Consider the following 20,841-nt stretch of genomic DNA (forward strand, 5'->3'; position numbering starts at 1 on the left):
TTATTGTGTTCCTCTTCTTCCGTGTCTTTATTCATCCCTTATTTTATACTTTGTTCGTGGCATTGAATTCACAACAAATTGGTGCGATGAGCGTGGAGAAGATGCCTTCAACAAAGTATGAGATTGAAAAGTTCACCGGAGTGAATGATTTCGGTCTGTGGTGCTTGAAGATGAAAGCTCTACTGGTTCAGCAGGGTTGTTTGGAAGCGTTGAAGGGAGAGGCAGCCATGAATGCAGAATTGACGGCAGCGAAGAAGACGAATATGATCGAGAAAGCACACAGCACAATTTTGTTGAGCCTTGGTGATAAGGTTCTCCGGCAGGTATCAAAGGAGACGACGGCATCAAGGTTATGGGTGAAACTTGAAAGTTTGTATATGACCAAATCGCTGGTAAATCGACTCTACCTGAAGCAAGCTTTGTATTCATTCAAGATGATTGAAGACAAAGTATTGCCTGAGCAGTTGGATATGTTCAACAAGCTGATTCTTGATCTTGAAAATATTGATGTGAAGATCGATGATGAAGATCAAGCGCTGTTACTATTGTGTTCTTTGCCTCGATCACATGATCACTTCAAGGAAACTCTCTTGTATGGAAGGGAGTCCCTGACGTTTGAAGAAGTTCAATCAGCCTTGTACTCTAAGGACTTGAATGAACAAAAGGAGCATAAACTTTCGACTGTTGGCGAAGGTTTGGCCGTTAAAGGAAAACTCTTACGAAAGGATGGTAAGTTCGACAAGAAGAAAGGCAAAAGCCAGTCGAAGACTTACAGTGGCGAAGCATCTGGCATTCGATGCTACCATTGTAAGAAGGAGGGTCACACAAGAAAGGCGTGCCCTGAACGCTTGAAATATCATGGAGGTAAGGATAATGGCAACGCTGCCATTGTTCAAGATGATTTTGAATCATCTGATGTCCTTGTGGTTTCAAGCAGTGACTCTAAGAAGGAGTGGATTATGGATTCAGGTTGCACTTGGCACATGACTCCAAACAAAGACTTGTTTGAGGAATTATGTGATCAAGATGGTGGATCAGTATTGCTGGGAAACAACAAGGCTTGCAAGATTGCAGGTGTTGGATCTGTGAGATTCAAGCTCCATGATGAGTCAATAAGGTTGTTGACTGAAGTCAGGTATGTTCCTGATTTGAAGAGAAATCTGCTTTCTCTTGGTGAATTCGACAAGAAAGGATATGTTTTCCAAGGAGAGAAAAATATCCTAAGAGTCATGAAGGGTTCGAAGGAAGTCTTGAGAGGCGTGAAGAAACAAGGCTTGTATACCCTTGAGGCTGAAGTTGTAAGTGGTTCGACAAATGTTGCATCCACGAAACCTTTGTCGAAAACATAAATCTGGCACATGAGATTGGGCCATGTCAGTGAAAGGGGTCTGGTCGAATTAGGGAAACAAAATCTGCTTGGTGGAGACAAAGTCGAAAAGCTGAAGTTTTATGAACCCTGTGTACTTGGAAAATCTTGCAGAGTGAAGTTCAACAAAGGCAAACAAAGAACACATGGATCCCTTGATTACATCCATGCTGATCTTTGGGGGCCTGCAAGGTGTCCATCACATTTAGGAGCAAGGTATTTTCTATCCATAGTAGATGATTATTCCAGAAAATTATGGGTATTCATCCAGAAGACTAAGGATGAAACTTTTGAGAATTTCAAAAGTTGGAAGACTCTGGTTGAAAATCAGACTGGCAAAAAGGTCAAGAGGTTGAGAACCGACAATGGCCTTGAATTTTGCAATGAGGCATTCGACAGTTTTTGTGCTTCCTCTGGTATTGCAAGGCATAGAACTACTGCAGGTACTCCACAGCAAAATGGTTTGGCTGAAAGGTTTAATCGAACTATTTTAGAGAGAGTCAGATGCATGTTGACTAGTGCGGGGTTAACAAAGGTGTTCTGGGCTGAGGCTGTTTCGACAGCAACATATCTGATAAACAGATGTCCTTCGACAGCGTTAGATATGAAGACACCTGAAGAAGTTTGGTCGGGACATCCACCAGATCTCGACAAACTGAGAGTATTTGGCTGCGTAGCCTATGCTCACATTAGGCAAGACAAGGTCGAACCTAGAGCTCTGAAATGCATGTTCATGGGATACCCTGAAGGAGTCAAAGCTTATAGGCTATGGTGCCTAGAGCCAGGTCACAGGAGGTGTATCACCATTCGAGATGTAGTTTTCAATGAAGCTGAAATGGCTTTTAAGAAAACTGATGATGTTGGTCGAAGTACAGAAACATCTGACGAAGAGCTGGAACAGGTAGAGATTCCTGTTGAGGTGGAGCATGTTGATGCTGAATTGCATATCCCAGATGAAGTCGAAGAAGAAGCAGAAGATGCTGAAGTTCAGGAAACTGACGATGACTACCTATTGTCGAGAGATAGGTCGAGAAGAGTCATCAAGCCACCTCAGAGACTTGGATATGCAGATCTTATAGCTTATGCCTTAATCTCTGCAAGTGAGGTTCTAGACGAAGAACCTAGAGACTATAAGGAAGTTATGAGGAGTCGAAATAAGACTGAATGGCTGAAGGCCATGGATGATGAGATAAAATCTCTTCATGATAATCATACCTGGGAACTGATCAAGAAACCTGCTGGGGCAAGGTTAGTCAGCTGTAAATGGATTTTCAAAGTTAAGGAAGGAATTGAAGGAGTGACGTCGAAAAGATACAAGGCAAGGTTAGTTGCAGGGGGTTTCACTCAGAAAGAAGGTGTCGACTTCAATGATGTGTTTTCTCCTGTTGTGAAGCATAGGTCCATTCGAATGTTGCTTGCCATGGTGGCACAGTTCGATCTTGAACTGGAACAGATGAATGTGAAGACTGTGTTCTTGTATGGTGATTTAGATGAAACGATCCTGATGAGGCAACCTGAAGGGTATGTCGAAAAGGGGAAGGAAGATTATGTGTGCAAGTTAAAGAGATCTTTGTATGGGCTGAAACAATCTCCTCGACAGTGGAATAGGAGATTCGACAAGTTCATGGCACGCATAAGTTTCATTATAAGTCAGTTCGACCACTGCGTTTACTTCAGATTTTGATCTGGTAATTCATTTGTTATTTTGTTGCTTTATGTGGATGATATTCTCATAGCAAGCAACAATGTTGAAGATGTGACGAGGGTGAAGGCTGAACTCAATAAGGAGTTCGATATGAAGGATCTGGGAGCTGCTTCCAGGATTCTTGGAATTGACATTCGAAGAGATAGAAAGAAGTCGAAGTTATGCTTATCTCAAAAGGCATATCTACGGAAGATTCTTGAAAAGTTTGGTATGTCGAATTCGAAGCCAGTTGTGACTCCAACAAACCCTCAATTCAAGCTGAGTATTGATCAGTGTCCCAGTACTGATGTCGAAAGAGCATATATGAATAGCATTCCGTATGCTAATATAGTTGGTTCTTTGATGTATGTTATGGTTTGTACTAGACTCGACATTGCTTACGCAGTCAGTCTTGTAAGCAGGTACATGGCGAATCCTGGAAAAGCTCACTGGCAAGCATTGAAGTGGATTTTAAGGTAAACGGGTCTCTGAATAGAGTCCTAATTTATGGTGGAGCCTTGGGTGAAGATAGTAAAGCAGTAATAGAAGGATATGTCGACTCTGATTATGCAAGTTGTATGAATTCCAGAAAATCTATTTCTGGATATGTTTTCACTATGTTTGGCACTACAATTAGTTGGAAAGCAACACTTCAGAAGGTTGTTGCTCTATTAACCACTGAAGCGGAGTATATTACCCTAACTGAAGCTGTGAAAGAAGCATTGTGGCTTGAAGGTTTTGCGAAGGAGCTGAAACTTCAAGGTCGAGGTATCACTGTTAAATGTGATAGTAAAAGTGCAATACACCTGTCGAAGAATTCAGCCTATCATGAGCGAACTAAGCACATTGATGTGAGGCTGCATTTCGTCAGAGGAGTAATCGAGCGTGGAGAAGTCCAAGTGCTGAAGGTTTCGACTGAAGACAATGCTGCTGATATGATCACCAAGACATTGCCGAGTTGCAAGTTTTTCCACTGTATGCAGTTGATAAAGCTGCATGAAGAAAGCTAGTTTGTTCCTTGACGTTGTAGAGTTAGATCCAAGGTGGAGATTTGTGAGATATTGGATCAAACTCTAGTATTGTCGAAGGGTAGCTTCTTGGTTTGACAGTTCGACAGAGTTAAGCATGAAGTCGAAGGATTGTTCACATGCTGGTGTCGAAGTGTGCATGTTGTAGTCGAAGATGGGTCTAGCATGCAGATGTCGAAGATGCTAGGGTTGTTAGCATGTTAAATTAGGTTTTAGTGTTTAAACCCTAATTTGTTAAGTTAGCTTGTTTATTAAGTTGGCTTGTGTAATGGGCCTTGCTGAAAAAGCCCATTAGTTAGTATGTTAGGTTTTATTATAAATAGCATACTAGTCTCTCATCATTGCTAAGCTGCAAATCCTAATTTATGGTGAGAGAGGTTATTTGTTATTCTTGTAAACTTGTAATCTTGTTCTAAGAGAAAGTGAAAGAATAGCAGTTATAACCAATTATTGTGTTCCTCTTCTTCCGTGTCTTTATTCATCCCTTATTTTATACTTTGTTCGTGGCATTGAATTCACAACATATGATTTAATAAAATCATTTCCAAATTAATTTGGATCAACAAACTTCTTCCCAAAGCAACTTATGAATCTTCTAGACGAACTCAAAAGAAACAAGATTTGCTAACTAAATACTAAAACGACTATGTAACACAATCAGAGTAATACGCGCGCCAGAATGCCACTCAACAAATTTCTTACAAAAATTATCCAATTAATTATAATAACAACGAACCAACAAATTATCGATACAAGCTTTGCAGACTCAGCCATGGAAAAAGAATAGTGGTTCCAACAAATTCAGAGGAAAAGTTGACAAGACTCAGGGCAAGAAGCTTTGGTCGAACTCTCACAAGCAGCATGTCAAAGATAGAACTTCTGAATCCTCGAAAAAAGGAGGAGGAAACTATCAAAAGGACAAAGAAGATAAGAAAGACGTTCAGTGCTATAACAGTAAGAAGTTCAAGATTCGATACAAGCTTTGCAGGCTCAGCCATGGAAAAAGAATAGTGGTTCCAACAAATTCAGAGGAAAAGTCGGCAAGACTCAGGGCAAGAAGCGTTAGTCGAACTGTCACAAGCAACAGGTCAAAGATAGAACTTCTGAATCCTCGAAAAAAGGAGGAGGAAACTATCGAAAGGACAAACAAGATAAGAAAGATGTTCAGTGTTTTAATTGTAAGAAGTGGGGTCACTTGTCTAAACATTGTTGGTACATGAAAGACAATGGATCGACAAAAGGCAAGGACAAATGAGCGAACTTTGCATGCTAAGATTCATATGATTATGATGGTATGGTGGTTATGACTGCAGTTATAGATAACCATGTCAAATCCAAGATTTGGTTTCTCGACTCAGGATGCTCGAATTACATGACTGGTCAAAACGTGTGGTTGGCAAATTTCGACGAGTCAAAGAAGAGCAAGGTAAAACTTGTTGATAATAGTTCGTTATAAGTAAAAGGTATTGGCAACATAATCTTTCAAATAAGTAATGAAGGGAAAGCTATGATCAAATATGTTCTCTATGTACCTAGAATGAAGTTCAACCTGCGAAGTGTTGCACAACTAGTCGAAAAGGGTTTCTCAGTTGTCATGAAAGATGGAATTTTAAAATTGTTCGACACCCAGAATAATTTGGTCTTGAAATCTCCTCTGTCGAAGAACAGGACGTTTAAGACCATGATCAGTTCGACTAAAGTACAATGTCTAAAAACTGTTGTCGACCACAAGGATAATTGGTTGTGGCATTTGAGGTTGGGACATTTGAATTTTTGATCACTCAATCAACTGATTACTCAAGATATAGTTTTTGGTATTCCAAGTCTTGAGATGCCTGACAAATTATGTGAAGGTTGTTTAGTTGGAAAGCAATCTAGAAATTATTTTGCTTCGACTATGCCAATGAGATCATCCTGCATACTCGAAGTGGTACACTTAATAAAGACCATACTTTGGTTATGATACATATTGTTTGCGTAGTTATGGAAAAAGTATAAGAAGCATGAAGCTATGATAGAAACTTCATCCACCTTGTAATTTTTCGTCATTGCTTCACAAACAAGTAGGTTTTCATACTCTGTTGACAAGAACAACAACAAGAACAAAACAATAGCGGAAGCAAACTTTATCTAGTTTGAAACAACAACGGAAGGAAACTTCATCTAGTTTGAGAACCTATGAAAAAAAATAAGAATTATGAAGCTGTTGTTTAAACTTCTTACTCCTTATATTTCTTTTCATAGCTTCACAAACTAAATGAATTTCCATGATTAGTTTCAATAAAAGGTACGTCCTGAATGATGTTGTATGATGTTGTTTTGTTGATAAATGCTTTTGTATGTTGTTGTTGTAGTTGTGGTTGAGTTTATTATATTAAATGTTTTCAAATTGCACCCGTCTCATCATTTATTTCTAGCTCTTTAACATATAGAACATGGTATAATGATTTGGATCCTTCCTTATATCGATATCTTCTCATATACTTTAATTTAAATAACCATAATTTATAGGCTAAGTCTACCTCCTCCTCGTCACTAATCGTCGTAATTGTTATGATGATAAATCGTCAAAACAATCATGTTGATAAGTTACGATGATGAGGTAGACTTAGTCAATAAATTATTGTTATTGAAATTAAACTAGATGAGAAGATATTGATACCATGAAAGATCCAGACCATTAAACCACACTCTATATGTTAAATAGCGAAAAATGAAAGATGAGACGCATGCAATTAAGAAAATAAATGGTCTATATCACAACGGTTGTTACTCATAAACGTTGTGATTAGTAGCGCGTGTCCTGCCTTTCTATGATAGTTTCCAAACCATGGTGGAAAATGACAACTTACAACAACACGCTACTTAACAACAGTATGACACGCGTGATGGTATCCCTTTTTCAACCGTTGTGAAGTGGGTTTTCTGTAGCAGTGTTCCCTGTAATAAAATCAAGTATGGCACCCTAGTGTTCTAGCCTTTAGATCAAATTTTTGTAGAGGAGTTAGACAAGGATACAAGATGTCAATAATCTTTCTTTTTTTTATAAAAAATTTCCCTTCCTTCCAGGTTCTTTGAATAGACATTCCTTCATTAGGTACTACATGCAAATAGCTAGGTGTGACTATACATGACAACTAGACCAGGAGTCGCCTCCCATCCAAGGTAAGAATTTCCAATATTTTATTTGTAAAGGCATTGACTAGAGTCATTATTGTGAAAACTATGCCGAGAACATACTACAATAGGGAACACAATAGGAAAGCAAGAAGGACAATAAGGATTGGTTATAATTGCTATTCTTTACTTTCTCTTCATTCAAGATTACAAGTGTTACAAGAATAACAAATAACCCTCTCACCCTAAATTAAGATTTGTAGTGTGAAATGATGAGAGACTAGTATGATATTTATAATAAACCTAACACACTAAACTAATTGGCTTGTTCACAAATATCCATTACAAGCCAACTTAGGGTACATGTTAACTTAAACAATTGAACATAACAAATATGTCCAATTTGAAATACTAACAATCCTAGCATTTTGACACCCACATACTAAAATACACTTCGACTACAGTATGTAGGTCTTCGATACATTTTCTTTCGAAACAAGAAACTATTCTTCGACTCACTAGAGTTCGACCCAATTCTCACAGTTATCTTTTGGTTAATTGTCAGATCATTGTCATTTCTTATATAACGAGCATGTGGTTTCTCCTCAATTAAAAAAAATGATATATGCTGAGATGATGTTAGGCTTTTGGTCACCCTTTTCAATGAAGATAACTTCTGTCCCCTTCTTCCAGCTAGGTATTATATTAATAGTCACAAGCTCATCCTCAATATGACTCTTCCTGAAATAATTTGCACACGTCATGGCTTCTATAAAAGAACTGTTAAAGATTTTTTTTTAGAAAGATGATCATGTTAACCGTATAAGTTTTAAATTCTTTCCCTTTTAAGCATACATTCTACTCACTTACAATGATTTAATTACTTTACAACTCATTCATATATTTCAAATTCATTAGGTAACACAACATTTCAATGTTCAACATTGCTCTACAAGAGAACAAGATACTAGGAGAGGATCAAAACCCAAAACTAAAATCGTCACTTAAAAACAAAGGAAAAGGAGGAGAGGGCTTTAGGAGGAGGGGAAGAAATTGAAGAAAAGTCATTCACCTAATTTAGGAGTGTACATAAACAGTGAAAAATGATTTGGAAAACACATAACCTTCTTAGTTATTGAATTGTTTGAGAGATATTAAATTTTTGAAGAGATATAAATCATAAAACTTAGCATTGTTCCTAGGTGTCATCTACCAAAAAAAGTTACATAGCTATCATGAGAAAAAAAGGGTTTGTACTCTATCAACTCTAGCATTTATTTGCTAATTTATCACCATTATAGTCAGACGTAACAACAATATAGCTTGCATATGGATGAACATACAAAAGTACCTAATCATCTAAGTATTTAAAATGGTTTTTTTTATGAATTACATACTATTGAAATCAAGATTGATTATAAAGATAAGGTTTTGAGACTCATATGGTCTCTTCCATCTTTCTGTGAGCATATTAAACCCTTTTTATATATGGGAAAGAAATTTTGAGTTTTGAAGAAGTTGATTGTAAAATTGTTTTTGAAGAAATAAGATTTAAGAGTGAGGATAATACTTCATCAAAACTTAGTATTGGTTGCTAGAGGACTGTCTTATGGAAAAAAATAATGAAACGGGTGTGAGATGTTAAAAATGTGAAAAGATTGGAAATATGAAGTATAATGTGTTAATGGGGCAGTTCCGGAGAAGGGCTCTGAGTCAAATGCTAAAAATCTATTTCTCGTTATGAGAGATGATGTTCTTCTCTGAAAATTATGAAGTGTGTTCTCATGACATTTCTACTTTTGTGAAAAAGAACGAGTTATTGCTAGCGAATTAACACGTGGACATTGATGCAAAGTGTGTTATGAGATTATATCGATAGTTGAGAGTTTCATACTAACATGAAAGTTGCATCATAAGTTTTCAACCTAATTTTTAGCATGTGGAAATTCTTGAAGTGATTTAGCTTCAAGTGAATTATACTCTTCTTTAGGTGGAGTATGATAGTTTTTAAACTATGATTGACTGTGAAGACAATGTGAAAAGTTTTGGAGTGGTGTAACTTCAAGTAACTATACTCTTAATGGTGGAGTATGATTGTCAATGAAGACAATAAAAAGCTAACATATTATTGTCAATCAAGGTAGAGATTGTTGGAATTTGTTTAAAATATATATGTTAAAGAATGTTAGAAATATCATAAGTCCCACATTGGCTAGACATAGAGCTTGAAAATAGTTTATATAGAGTGACATTCTTCACCTTACCAACTGATCTTTTTAATACACCCCTCGCGCCCAACATTCTTTTGGACTATGGTACACCCCTCGCGCCCAACATTCTTTTGGGCTTGATGCGTGGATATTAAAGGTGGGCGGCCCATGGTTCGATCGATAGACTCTGATACCATATTATAGTTACTCATCCTTACAAAACCGACTGGTAATGTCAGGACTGTCACTCTATATAAACTCTTTCAATGTTATATCTCCAACCAATATGTGAGACTTTAGGATCTTTCTAAAAAAGAATTCTCACGTTCAAGACTATATAAAGAATTGAAGAAGTCTCACATCGCTTAATTTATTTTCTTTTATAATCTTGTGTTAGAGCGTTGTGAGGGTTAGTTAAATATGTGCTTTTAAGAGTGTAGGGGTATTAGGGTTAAGGTGGTTGGGAGTAGTTCATGTTTTATAACAATTTTTATATATTATTATTATTATCTAGTTGTGATTTGACAACTGTCAAGTGATTTTTTTTTATTTTAGAATTTTCATGTTAATCTGTTGTATTTATTGTGTTCTTTTTTATTCTCTATGCTTTGTTTTTCCTTAAACAATCAAAATCACTACATATGTATTTTATATTTTCGGAAAATTTCAAAAAGTATTTTATTTAGGAAGATTTCACTTATCAGAAGAGAATAAGGAGTGAGTGGGAGGGATTTTTTTAATGCCTCTGAAAATTTTCTCCGAGGTTACTTAGAATAAGGTATTAGAACTCTCTATTTTTGGGCGAAGAGATTGGGTTTTTGGGATCTCTCATTATTTTTTATCACATTTGAGAAAGAAATGAGAGTGGTGGTCCTCACATGTTTAAACATTACGTGGGGTGTAAGAATATTATCTGTGGAACTTTTATCCTAACAATAACAAGTAACAATATGAACTGAACTGATAAGAATCACTTTTCCATTAATTTATGAACTCAAGTACTATCAAATTCAGAAAACGCAGAATCAAACACACGCTAAGTAGCTACTTGATCCGGTTTTCGCTTTGAGTGATTAAATTTCACCAAGATTATCCTCAGTTTAACATATCAGGGCTCCATCTTTATCTCTGATTTTGATTTGTCTGCCAGAAGTGGTTCTTCCAAATCTATTCTATTAGTTATATCATCATCCTCCATGTTTGATTGTGGCAGTTTTTGTTTTGTCCCATCAAAGTCTTTGGCTTTTCCCCATAACACAATATACAAACCAGTGATCACTCCAAAAGCCCCAACCAAACTGAAATGAACATAGTTGCATATGAATGAGGAGGCCATACATACACAATAATAATGCAATACAACTCTACATGTATGTATGTATTACGTACCTTCCAACGTATAGCTCTTCTTCTAGGAATGTCGCAGCTACTAACACTGTGATGACAGTTGCTAGAGGGTTAAACATTGCACAATACAATGGACCTCTTTCTGATATGCACCAGGATTGAATGAAAAAACTAAGAGCAATTCCAATTCCCTGTGCCACAAAAAATACTGATTTAGTATTGAACGAAATTGCGACAAATGATACCAATTGAAATGTTTCGGAGGGACCTGTGACAGACTACTTACTGCATATAAACTGCATGAAATTTGTAAAGGTGAAGGTAGAATCCATGATTGAAGATTCTGCTCTTTCAGCAGTGCAAATATAGCAGACTGTATCGTAGCAAAGAGACACATCCAAAAAGTCGATAATATATGATCCGGGCAAGATGCAGAAATCGGTACCTATATAGAAATTTTGATCAAATTTCCATTCATTAACAATAATCTTGTCACCTTATAAAATAATTTTTGGTTTTATTAATTTACCTGCATAATCATCCAACAAGACCAAAAAACACTACTTGCTAAGAGCAACAAACAACCCAGAATCCAATTATCATCTCCACTTGAAGTGAGATGTATGGAATCAGGAAGAAAGAACTCCATGTGTAATAGCTTATGTCCTTTGATAAATGCCATGGTTAAGGCTCCACTGACACAACAAACTGTCCCTAATATCTTGGCCACGTTTCTTAAACTTCGAAGATTGATTTTCTCAAATCTAATCATTCAAAAAAACAGAAATGTTAATGATCATATTAATAATAATGTCACTGTATTAGTCCTAATATTAGTTTAGTTCTCATTATTTACTTTCACTGTATTATTGATTATTTGTTCCTGATACTATTTTTCTGCTTATACTTATAGAGAGCTATTACCCCAAAATTGCTGCAAATACAAAAGTTAATGCAGGTATCAAATTACTCATAGCAGTGGCTGCCGTAGAAGATGCATAGAATAGTCCACTAAAATATGCATTCTGATTTGCTGTAACCCTGCATGTAAACAATAACAGAAACTAGGTAAGTTTCATTATTATAACTTTATTAAAAATAAATAAAATTATAACCATGAACACCGGAAACATGACTATAACACTGACACGTCAATAGCGGTTTCGCTTTTAAACACCAACACTGACATGAATACATGTTTTTTCAGAGGTATCAGTAGTACATATATTATCACACAACCATAAAAATTAGAGATGATTTGACAAAGTATACCCAATAAGAGAGGTCATAAACATCATAGAGAAACTCTTCCATCCTAGTGAACTCTTCAAAGATTGTCTCCTACAATGAAAAAAACAAGCATATGTGATATATATGAGTTAAAATAAGAATAATTGATTAAGAGAGGAAAAATAGTTATATATTTACCTTTTATAAGATGAAAAGATGATAGGTGCCAATGACAAAGTGGCTATCCCTTGCCTATAGACTACAAAGACAGTTGGAGTCAATCCATCTAATAGAGCAGCTCTTGTAAACATGGCAAGCAGTGCATAATGAAACTGTAACCCTATCATAACCAATACCGGAAGATAACCATCTAGAACACCCATTTTCAGATGCTCTTTAGCTATACCTTCAAACTATGTTATAGGAGGCAATAGGCGTAATATACTTGAATAATGAATCTGGACAATATATTGACAATATATAGACAAACATGAACATAGTAGCCTTTTAGGTTTTGAAACAAATTGGTCAGTATCATGTGGAAGGATAGACTTGACAACACACTATGTGCATGTCTTTGCACGTCGGTGTCTCTGTGTGAGTAAAAGGAAGGTTCTAGTAAAGAAACGTAACACACCAATCGTTAGTTGATCCAGTAGTGATAGGTAATAAATTTAGTAGAAGAAATCATGATCCCGCAAGTGCGATTGAGAGAGACTGAAACCACTTGATGGAGGCGGTTGAGTGGGCCGAATATTGGTAAACAAACAAAGAAAAAAAACGTAAGGCATGATTATTAACTAATTGATTTTGCAAAATATTGGAAATGCCAAATTTGGAATGTCATTATGTTGTATAATTAAATTGTTAGGTGAATATTGCCAAAATGCCATATGGTGGAGACAACATTATTTGTGAAGATAAGATCTCCATATTAGATAGATTTCAAGAGTTCAAGTTAATCTCTTACTCATTGAATGATTACGAGTTTAATCAACATTTATTCTAATATTATATTTCTACTAGCTAAGTTACTTGTTAAATAAAATACTTAAGTTCTACTATAATAATATTAAAAAGGTAGTTTATGCTATGTGATGAGACTACAATATATTTTGTTTAATAAATTTTTTTTTATATATTTTTTAGGATTGAATTTCAATCTAGAGTCTGTAATTAAACTGAAATAATTCTTAATATTTTTAATAAAGTAATTGTTGATAGCACTACTATTGATTGGCTAAAATTCAATGATTGAGTTTTTTATTTTATCTCTTTGCGAGTTTGTCTTATTATTGAGCGGTGTCAGTTTTTAGCATATGACTTAGTCAGATCTAATAATTTAGAGAGGAAAATAAAACTTGAATTGATTGGCTCTATAATAGTTTTTGATGAATGAATATTGATAAATGATAATGATGAAATTTGTAATGCCTACATGGCTGAGTAAATCCAATAAGATCCTTACAAGTTGCTGTGTTGAAGACGCCAGAGACTTGGGTTGTCAAATTCAATTTGTCTTCCATTAGTATTGTAACACTAAACTACAACATTTTTTTGAACGTGTCAGATTCCAATGTCACATGAAATGTTAGATAAAAGACAGCCACACAGATCTTGTAAAATGCATGCACATGCCAATGCGTTGGCTGGTTTTGTAGTATGAAATTTATTACCAGCCACGCAATTACCACTCAGTGTTGTTGGGTTGGACCATGGTCGTATGTTGTTGTTTTATTGGGAAATGAACGTATGTTTTTCTTTTACGGCTCAATAACTTCAAATTTAGCAACAGTACAGTATTGAACCCATACCTCCATGGTACTACCGGGCTAAACTTGCCACTTTGCCAACAACATATTACATCAACAACATCTAATATTCATGGATGAAGCAACAACATATAAATTGATTTACGAAAAGTCATCAAATAAGACTATACAGATCAAACAATTATTAGCATTCCTCACTAAAAACTAGCGGTTATGGATTGTAATAGGGTTTTGGACATAGGAGCAGGTTTGTACTTTATTGGATTGTAACCATTCCACTCCTTGATTTTTTTTCAAATAGAATTGGTTTGCATATGAAAACATTCATCACAAATTTATTACTGCTGTGCAGTATTTTCAACCACTCGTGACTCACCAAAATACACTGGACCACAAACCAGGGTAGTAGTAATAAGGTAAGGCCAAAATTCTTCTGAAATATTGTTGATTTGTTCCTAGCTTAATAAAATAAGTACATTGTTTCCTAGTTTTGGTTACTGTGCGGGTATTGGTGATGCATGGTGAATGAAAATTTTTCTTCTGAGATGTTGTTTAGTTCTTGCTTTTTTTTTTTTAAGCAAGAGTTCTTGCTATATATTCCTGCTGCAAAACTCAAAAAAATTAAAATAGGGAGATCAAAATTGCAACTAAGCCAAATAATTAAAGGAAAGAAAATTGAGACTTAATAAAAATTTGAAAAAAAAAGGAAGAAAATGAAGATTTTTGTCACTGGTCTTCTCACGCTCGTGATATTCTCACCGCAGGCGCAATGAAGTCACATCAAGGTCGCCATGTTGTGTAACGCGATCACGATGACACACGTTTCTAACACGTGCCAACTCCTATAAATGGGGCTTTTTGCTAATTTTTTTTAGGATTCCAAATTTGAGATAGAAAGTGATGGCTATGAGCTTTTGTAGCACGATTTTGAAGAGCATTAAAGTCATTGGAGAGCTTACTTTCCATAGATTTTGATGAATACTCCTTATCAACTCATAATAGTTGTTAATTTCATTATGAGTAGCTAAGTCATTTTAGATTAGATCGTTTGAGATGAACTTAATTGTATTATGTTGGATCATATGACTTTGAAGGTTTTTATGTTGTACTCCCTCCGTCTCATAATAAGTGTCCCATTTGCATTTTTTCCTTGTCTCAAATTAATTGTCCATTTACAATTTTAATGCATCAATCATTATTATTTTTCCACTATTATACCCCTATTTAGTAACTTTCACGTTATTCAACTACTATTAATAGGGGTATTCTAGTAAATGACATTAACTTTTTTACTAAAACCAACACATCCAATCATTTTCTTAAAAACCGCGCATTGCTCAAATAGGACATTTATTATGAGACGGAGGGAGTAATTATTATTTAATTGTTCTTGTGTTCGTTGTTTTTTGTGTGTTGACGAGCGAGCTAATTGATATCAGATGAGTATGATTTAGTGACCGTAATAATTATCTACCAATCTGAACTAGGACAATTATTTAACTTAGTAATTAATTAGGAATAGATAGTTATAAGTTAAGACTTTTTAATTAACAAACTTAGAAACATGTGATTTAACTGTGAATTGACTCAATGAATTAGAGCATTATTGTAGAAATTAGTGAGTTGTACACCAAAGAATTAGACACAATGGTTTTGTTAATTCGTGATAATATTAGAACATAGTTATTCTTCATATAATTCACAGTTCATCAACAGGTATAATTATGAGATTTGAAATAAAGATCTAATCACTTTTCATTACTGAAAATCTCCCCTTTGTTATAAATTTCAAAACACATTGTTATTACATTGTTAAATTTATAATTTCTATAGAGATGAATTATTTTATTACTTACGACGAGAGTAGTACACTTACTAGTTTAGTCATTAATTAGGTTGTTCATGCCAGTTCAAAACTAATATAGAGTAAATATTTAGATTGAAAATACAAGAAATAACATATTTATGATTGATTGAAGGTATTATGGCTCACACTCACTAATAAAAAAGATATTGTAAAAGGAAACCAACATCTTTTTTTCTATTATTCAGTTTTTTTTAACTTGGTATTCAACCTTGAAATCAACTAATCCAATGGGACTAATCTCCTCTTCCACTTACGGGGCTCAATTAAAGTCAAAAAATAATTATGTATGGACTGACCAAACATAGAGATTAATAGCACCTAGCGGGACTTAAACTTGAGAATTTGAGAGGAGCACACTCTTAGAATTCAAGCCTTCACCAACCACTACTACGAATAAGTGTTTTAATCTTGTTTGAAAAATAGATTTTACCTCGGTTTGATGGGCGGGTAACAACGGGTGTTATAGAAAGTGTGTCACTTTTTTCCCTGTGTTGGACTTCTAACCAAAAGAAAAAGAGGCACAGGTCATGGGTTCGATCCGCAACAAGAACACTTTTTAAATTTTCAAAAGAAAAAAAGCACGACACTTTTCCTCTTAGTTGTTTTTATTACACGATGTAAAAGATAGGTTTTTATCTCTGTTGAAAGTTCCAACCGAAGAGAAATACCTTGTTTTTTTAAATATAAACTTTTTAAATTTACATTATGTTCTTTATAACTCGTATTTTTTAGACATAACTTATATACCTGAAGAGTTACACTCGTTAAATAACTTCACATCAGATAATTACTTTTTAAAATCAACTGTTGGATTGAAACATATTATCATATAGATCATATGTATAAAGTTTGAGATTAATCTATAATGATTTACTATGTTATCAAGATACATAAGGATTGACGTCAAAATGGACTTTTATATAACGTTAATTTTGATGTAATTCATTGACATAGTAAATCATTATAGATTAATCTCAAACTTTATATATATGATCTATATGATAATATATTTCAAGCCAACAGTTGATTTTAAAACATAATTATCCAATGTGAAGTTATTGAGCGAGTGTAACTCATGGTGTAACTCTTCGGGTGTAATTTTATCCCTCTTCAAACATATATATATATATATATATATATATATATATATATATATTCTTGAAAGGCAATAACTAAGAGAAATTAATATTCTTGAACATAAAAAACTCTAGGAAAAAATCAATCAAATGTGAAAGGGCGTCATTTATATCTTCTTTTTGTGAATGGTGTTTGATCATTAAACGCCTATAATTTGAACAAAATTTAAATTGAAATAACACATAACTAACAACATTAAACATTCAGTCTCCACAATAAAAACATAAACTTTTTACTAGCTAACAACAATAATATTAACTTAACAACTAACATAAATAAAGTACATACATATATGATTAGAGTGATTACATTAGGTCATGAATCTCTAATGCCTCCAAAGAGATTATCCAACATATCTTTCAATACATAGTATTCACTAGGGTTGGCAAAATGGGCCGCCCGTCCTCCGAAAAGGTGGCAGGTTGGCGGGTGGCGGGCTTGCCCGTCTTTTTATTTTTATTTTTATAGATTAATATGTTTTTTTTACCTTAATTTCAATTAAATTTTTCACTTATTTTTTAGAACAATTTTTTACAAAACATCTTTTTAACAAATTTGACTTAAAAAAATTACAATATTCACAAATAAATATATAAAATAAAACTATCAAGAATTAGAATCACTAGAACTAACTAAGAAATGGTGGATTTAAGGCGGGACGAGTTAAAAGATCGGCGCGACAAGATTTTGCGGGCGGCGTGTTTTGGCGGGCGATGCATTGACGGGCGACAGGTTTTGACGGGACGAGCATCAGCGGGCGGCAGGTTTTGGCGGGCGATGCATTGACGGGTGGCGGGCGGAGTTTGGTGGGCGGCGGGCCCAAAATCCCAACGCAATCCACCATTTTATGGCGGGTGCGCGGGCCGACTCGTTTTGCCACCACCCTTAGTATTCACATATATATACTTTTGGTTGTCGATGCATCTACAAATAATTTTTATAGAGTGATTAATACACCTAAAAGAGACAAGTAATATTAGTAAAAATAAAAGAATGTCAAAAATAATATCACTAACTTTTACAAAAATAAATTTAGGCTTTTTATTTCTTAAACCACGACACATAAGATTGTATCCCTCCACAACTCTACATGTTGAAAAAAATCAAACATAAATAAATTGATTAAAAGTAAAGTGAACAATTTAGTATTATGAATAATAGAACTTACGTGCGAGTAATATCTTTCATCTTTGAATTAATATAATTGCCTAACGAGCATAGAATAATTATGTCATTTTGCTTAAGAGAAATTATTATTAATTGCCTATGACTATTGCATGAATATAAAAAATAATTAACAATTGGTATAAAATTGAATACTAAATAAGAGAAAACAAAAATTCATATATACTTAAGAATTGATAAGCGGTCATAGGTAATAATCTCTTTTCTCTTGAATTAATTTATTTTGTATATGAGTTTGGTTATCATTTGATAGACGTATGGCATATTGAATATTGAAGGGGTTTATTGAAAGAGTATTGTGGTATACTTTCCGTTTATATCGTATCCACAGGGATTATTGCGATATCACCGCCGTTCTATAGCCTATTTTGTCTTGAGTTAATGTTACTTTTGTTTTAGGTTTGCAAAAGATCATTCAATCACTTTAGTAGCAAAGAGTAAATTAATGAAAGTTCTAAGTTAAAGAAAATGTATCAAGATTCGATTTCATCGACCTAAATTTGTATGTTTCCTTATAAATAGATGCTTATGAACTTGCTAACGATCAATATAATTACGTATCGACACCTATATCGTCCGTGTCCGCAACGATATAGTTAGATTTACCGTATTGTTTAACCGACGATTTCTCCACCGTTTAAACAATACAAATAACGTTTTAAAACCGATACTTAGTAAACATCAAACTCTAAATCCATGTCTGCAACTTATAGTTTGAAAGATGATGAGTTAGGTCTAGATACAAACATTGATGTCTCAAACATTTATACCAAAGAAAAGCTTTAATAAACAAACTAAACCATCTATATTGATCATCACTTGTTCATACACATATATTCACAAGAAAAACATACAAAAGGCTAGGAAGATTACATCTTATCTTGATACAAAAGGGATTTAGCTATCCATGAGAATGGTAGCTTGCATAAGAAGGAAAGGATGAAGATCAACAAGCATCAAAGGCGATTAATCGACGATCAAGGCTTCCAATCTTCAACTCTATGTTTGCTACAGTGTATTATGCTCTTGGTTCTCTCTAAAATATCTCTACATACATTCAAAAGTGATCTGGCCCATAAACAAATAAACAAAGTTTCGCAGACCGCGCTTAGCGCGGTGCAGCCCGCTAAGCGCGCTATCAATAATTGCTTAAACCGCCCAACCGCGCTAAGCGGGCTTCAGACCTCGCTTAGCGCGGAACTCTCTGCCAGAACTTCCTTCTTTTCTTCAAAAGCGCGCTTAGCGGGCTCAACCTCGCTTAGCGCGCTACCTCTTTTCAGCAATCCTTGGCTTTGGTCTTGGAACATCTTCAAAGTGCTTTTTCCATGGTCCAAGCTTCCAATTATCTATAAAAACTACAAAATCCAACATAGATTGCAAAGATAAGAACTATTCAACAATAATATAAATATAAGAATAAATATATACCAAATGACAATAAAATACTACTATTAACCACAAAAAGACTTGAGAGTTACCAAAAATTACCTAAGATATTTACACAAATTGGTAACTAACAACTCTCCCCAACTTAAACCTTTGTTTGTCCTCAAACAAAACAAATACACCAAGAGATCACAAGCTAAGACAAAAACAATTGGGTGGTTCAAATTCCATAAGCACACAAGTAACGTCTTACCTTTACTAAAATAACACCATGATGCAGATACTAATACTAAATACATATTTGATGTCTAAAATTCCTAAAACAAAATAAGTTCAAAATTGAATCACAACCTATACACTTCTCTAGTAAGAGACAAAATTGAGGTCCTAACACTCACACAACAATGTCGCCAACATCCAGAATTAATTATGCATTCATCCACACAACATTTATATAAAAAGCGTAAAAGCAAGAATCACAAAGACTTTAGGGTTGAAACTTGGGTTGGTTAACAAGGAAGTGTCATTTCTCAAGGCCATTGAAACAAAAGGGGTCAATTCCTAAGAGAGCATTCAAATCATGATTATATCCACACATCCTTATCAACCGATCACACAATTTTATTGCTCAAGAGTTCATCTTTTTATTTTAAAGGAACTAGCTATATACAAAGCTCTTTTCTTTTCCTTTTTCTTTTTCTTTTCATTCATTTTCTTTTTTTTTTCTTTTTCTCTCTTGAACAATTATTTATTTTCTTCTACACACCAATACAACCAAGATCATAATTTTATTCTCCCTAACTTGAATATTACCACCACATAATCACGAATGCTCCCTATTCTAAGGCGAAAAGGAATCAATCCTAACCACATTTCATGGTACTTTTCAAGGTTCAAAGAAAGTCATCAAGATTCAAATCAAAAATCGGCAATTATAAGGCATGACATGATACCGATTGAATCTTGGCAAAATGGCTCAAAGTGGTTAGCAAATACTCACACACTCACCGGGTAGGTTATATTTGGAAGAGAAGTTATACTCGTAATGCGAAACCAAATGCTTTGATCACTTTCATGCTTTACACAATTAAATAAAACCGCAAGATTAAACATAATAAACACGAGTTAAACGCACATTGTTGGTAACCACAAAATAATATATATATGTACAATGGAAAGGCTCCTCACACTAGTTTTAGAGCTAAAATGATTCATTATTGAACTATATTTGTTAAATAAAATATGACATCTAATTTGTACAATTAGAAGTATCTACTTCATGGTATATTAAAGAAACGATAAAAATGTACCTTGTACGTACTAATTTCACATTATATCATCACCGCCCCAATTGGATGTAAAACTTGCTCCCTCAAGGAAACACTTTCACAAGGACAATCAAAAATTAAAAGAAAACAATTGCATATGTTCATAAAAATAAAAGCAATTAAACTAAAAACTTAATAATTTAAAACAAACACCAAAAGGTGTCACAATATCCAAAAAGGCATA

The 20,841-nt window shown here is 34.5% G+C and overlaps 1 protein-coding gene across 1 annotated transcript; it reads right to left on the minus strand.

Annotated features, from left to right (window-relative positions):
- Window positions 1-10,356: 10,356 nt before the first annotated feature.
- Window positions 10,357-12,778, minus strand: LOC131627947 (WAT1-related protein At4g28040-like). The gene is made up of 7 exons (XM_058898807.1): window positions 12,181-12,778; window positions 12,025-12,093; window positions 11,677-11,793; window positions 11,282-11,516; window positions 11,039-11,197; window positions 10,795-10,943; window positions 10,357-10,703 (listed from the first exon to the last, which is right to left on the minus strand). The coding sequence occupies exons 1-7, from the start codon at window positions 12,363-12,365 to the stop codon at window positions 10,514-10,516; spliced, it is 1,104 nt and encodes a 367-aa protein (XP_058754790.1). The 5' UTR covers window positions 12,366-12,778; the 3' UTR covers window positions 10,357-10,513.
- Window positions 12,779-20,841: the final 8,063 nt, after the last annotated feature.

The sequence above is a fragment of the Vicia villosa genome, linkage group LG1 (genome assembly GCF_029867415.1).
Source record: "Vicia villosa cultivar HV-30 ecotype Madison, WI linkage group LG1, Vvil1.0, whole genome shotgun sequence".
Lineage (NCBI taxonomy): Eukaryota > Viridiplantae > Streptophyta > Magnoliopsida > Fabales > Fabaceae > Vicia > Vicia villosa.

Coding starts and splice junctions, on each gene's coding strand:
- LOC131627947 (XM_058898807.1), bottom strand. CDS start 12,365: ATGGGTGTTCTAGATGGTTATCTTCCGGTATTGGTTATGATAGGGTTA. Junction 11,517..11,676: donor GTATTTGCAGCAATTTTGGG/GTAATAGCTCTC, acceptor TTGAATGATTAG/ATTTGAGAAAATCAATCTTC. Junction 10,704..10,794: donor GAAGAGCTATACGTTGGAAG/GTACGTAATACA, acceptor TGTTCATTTCAG/TTTGGTTGGGGCTTTTGGAG.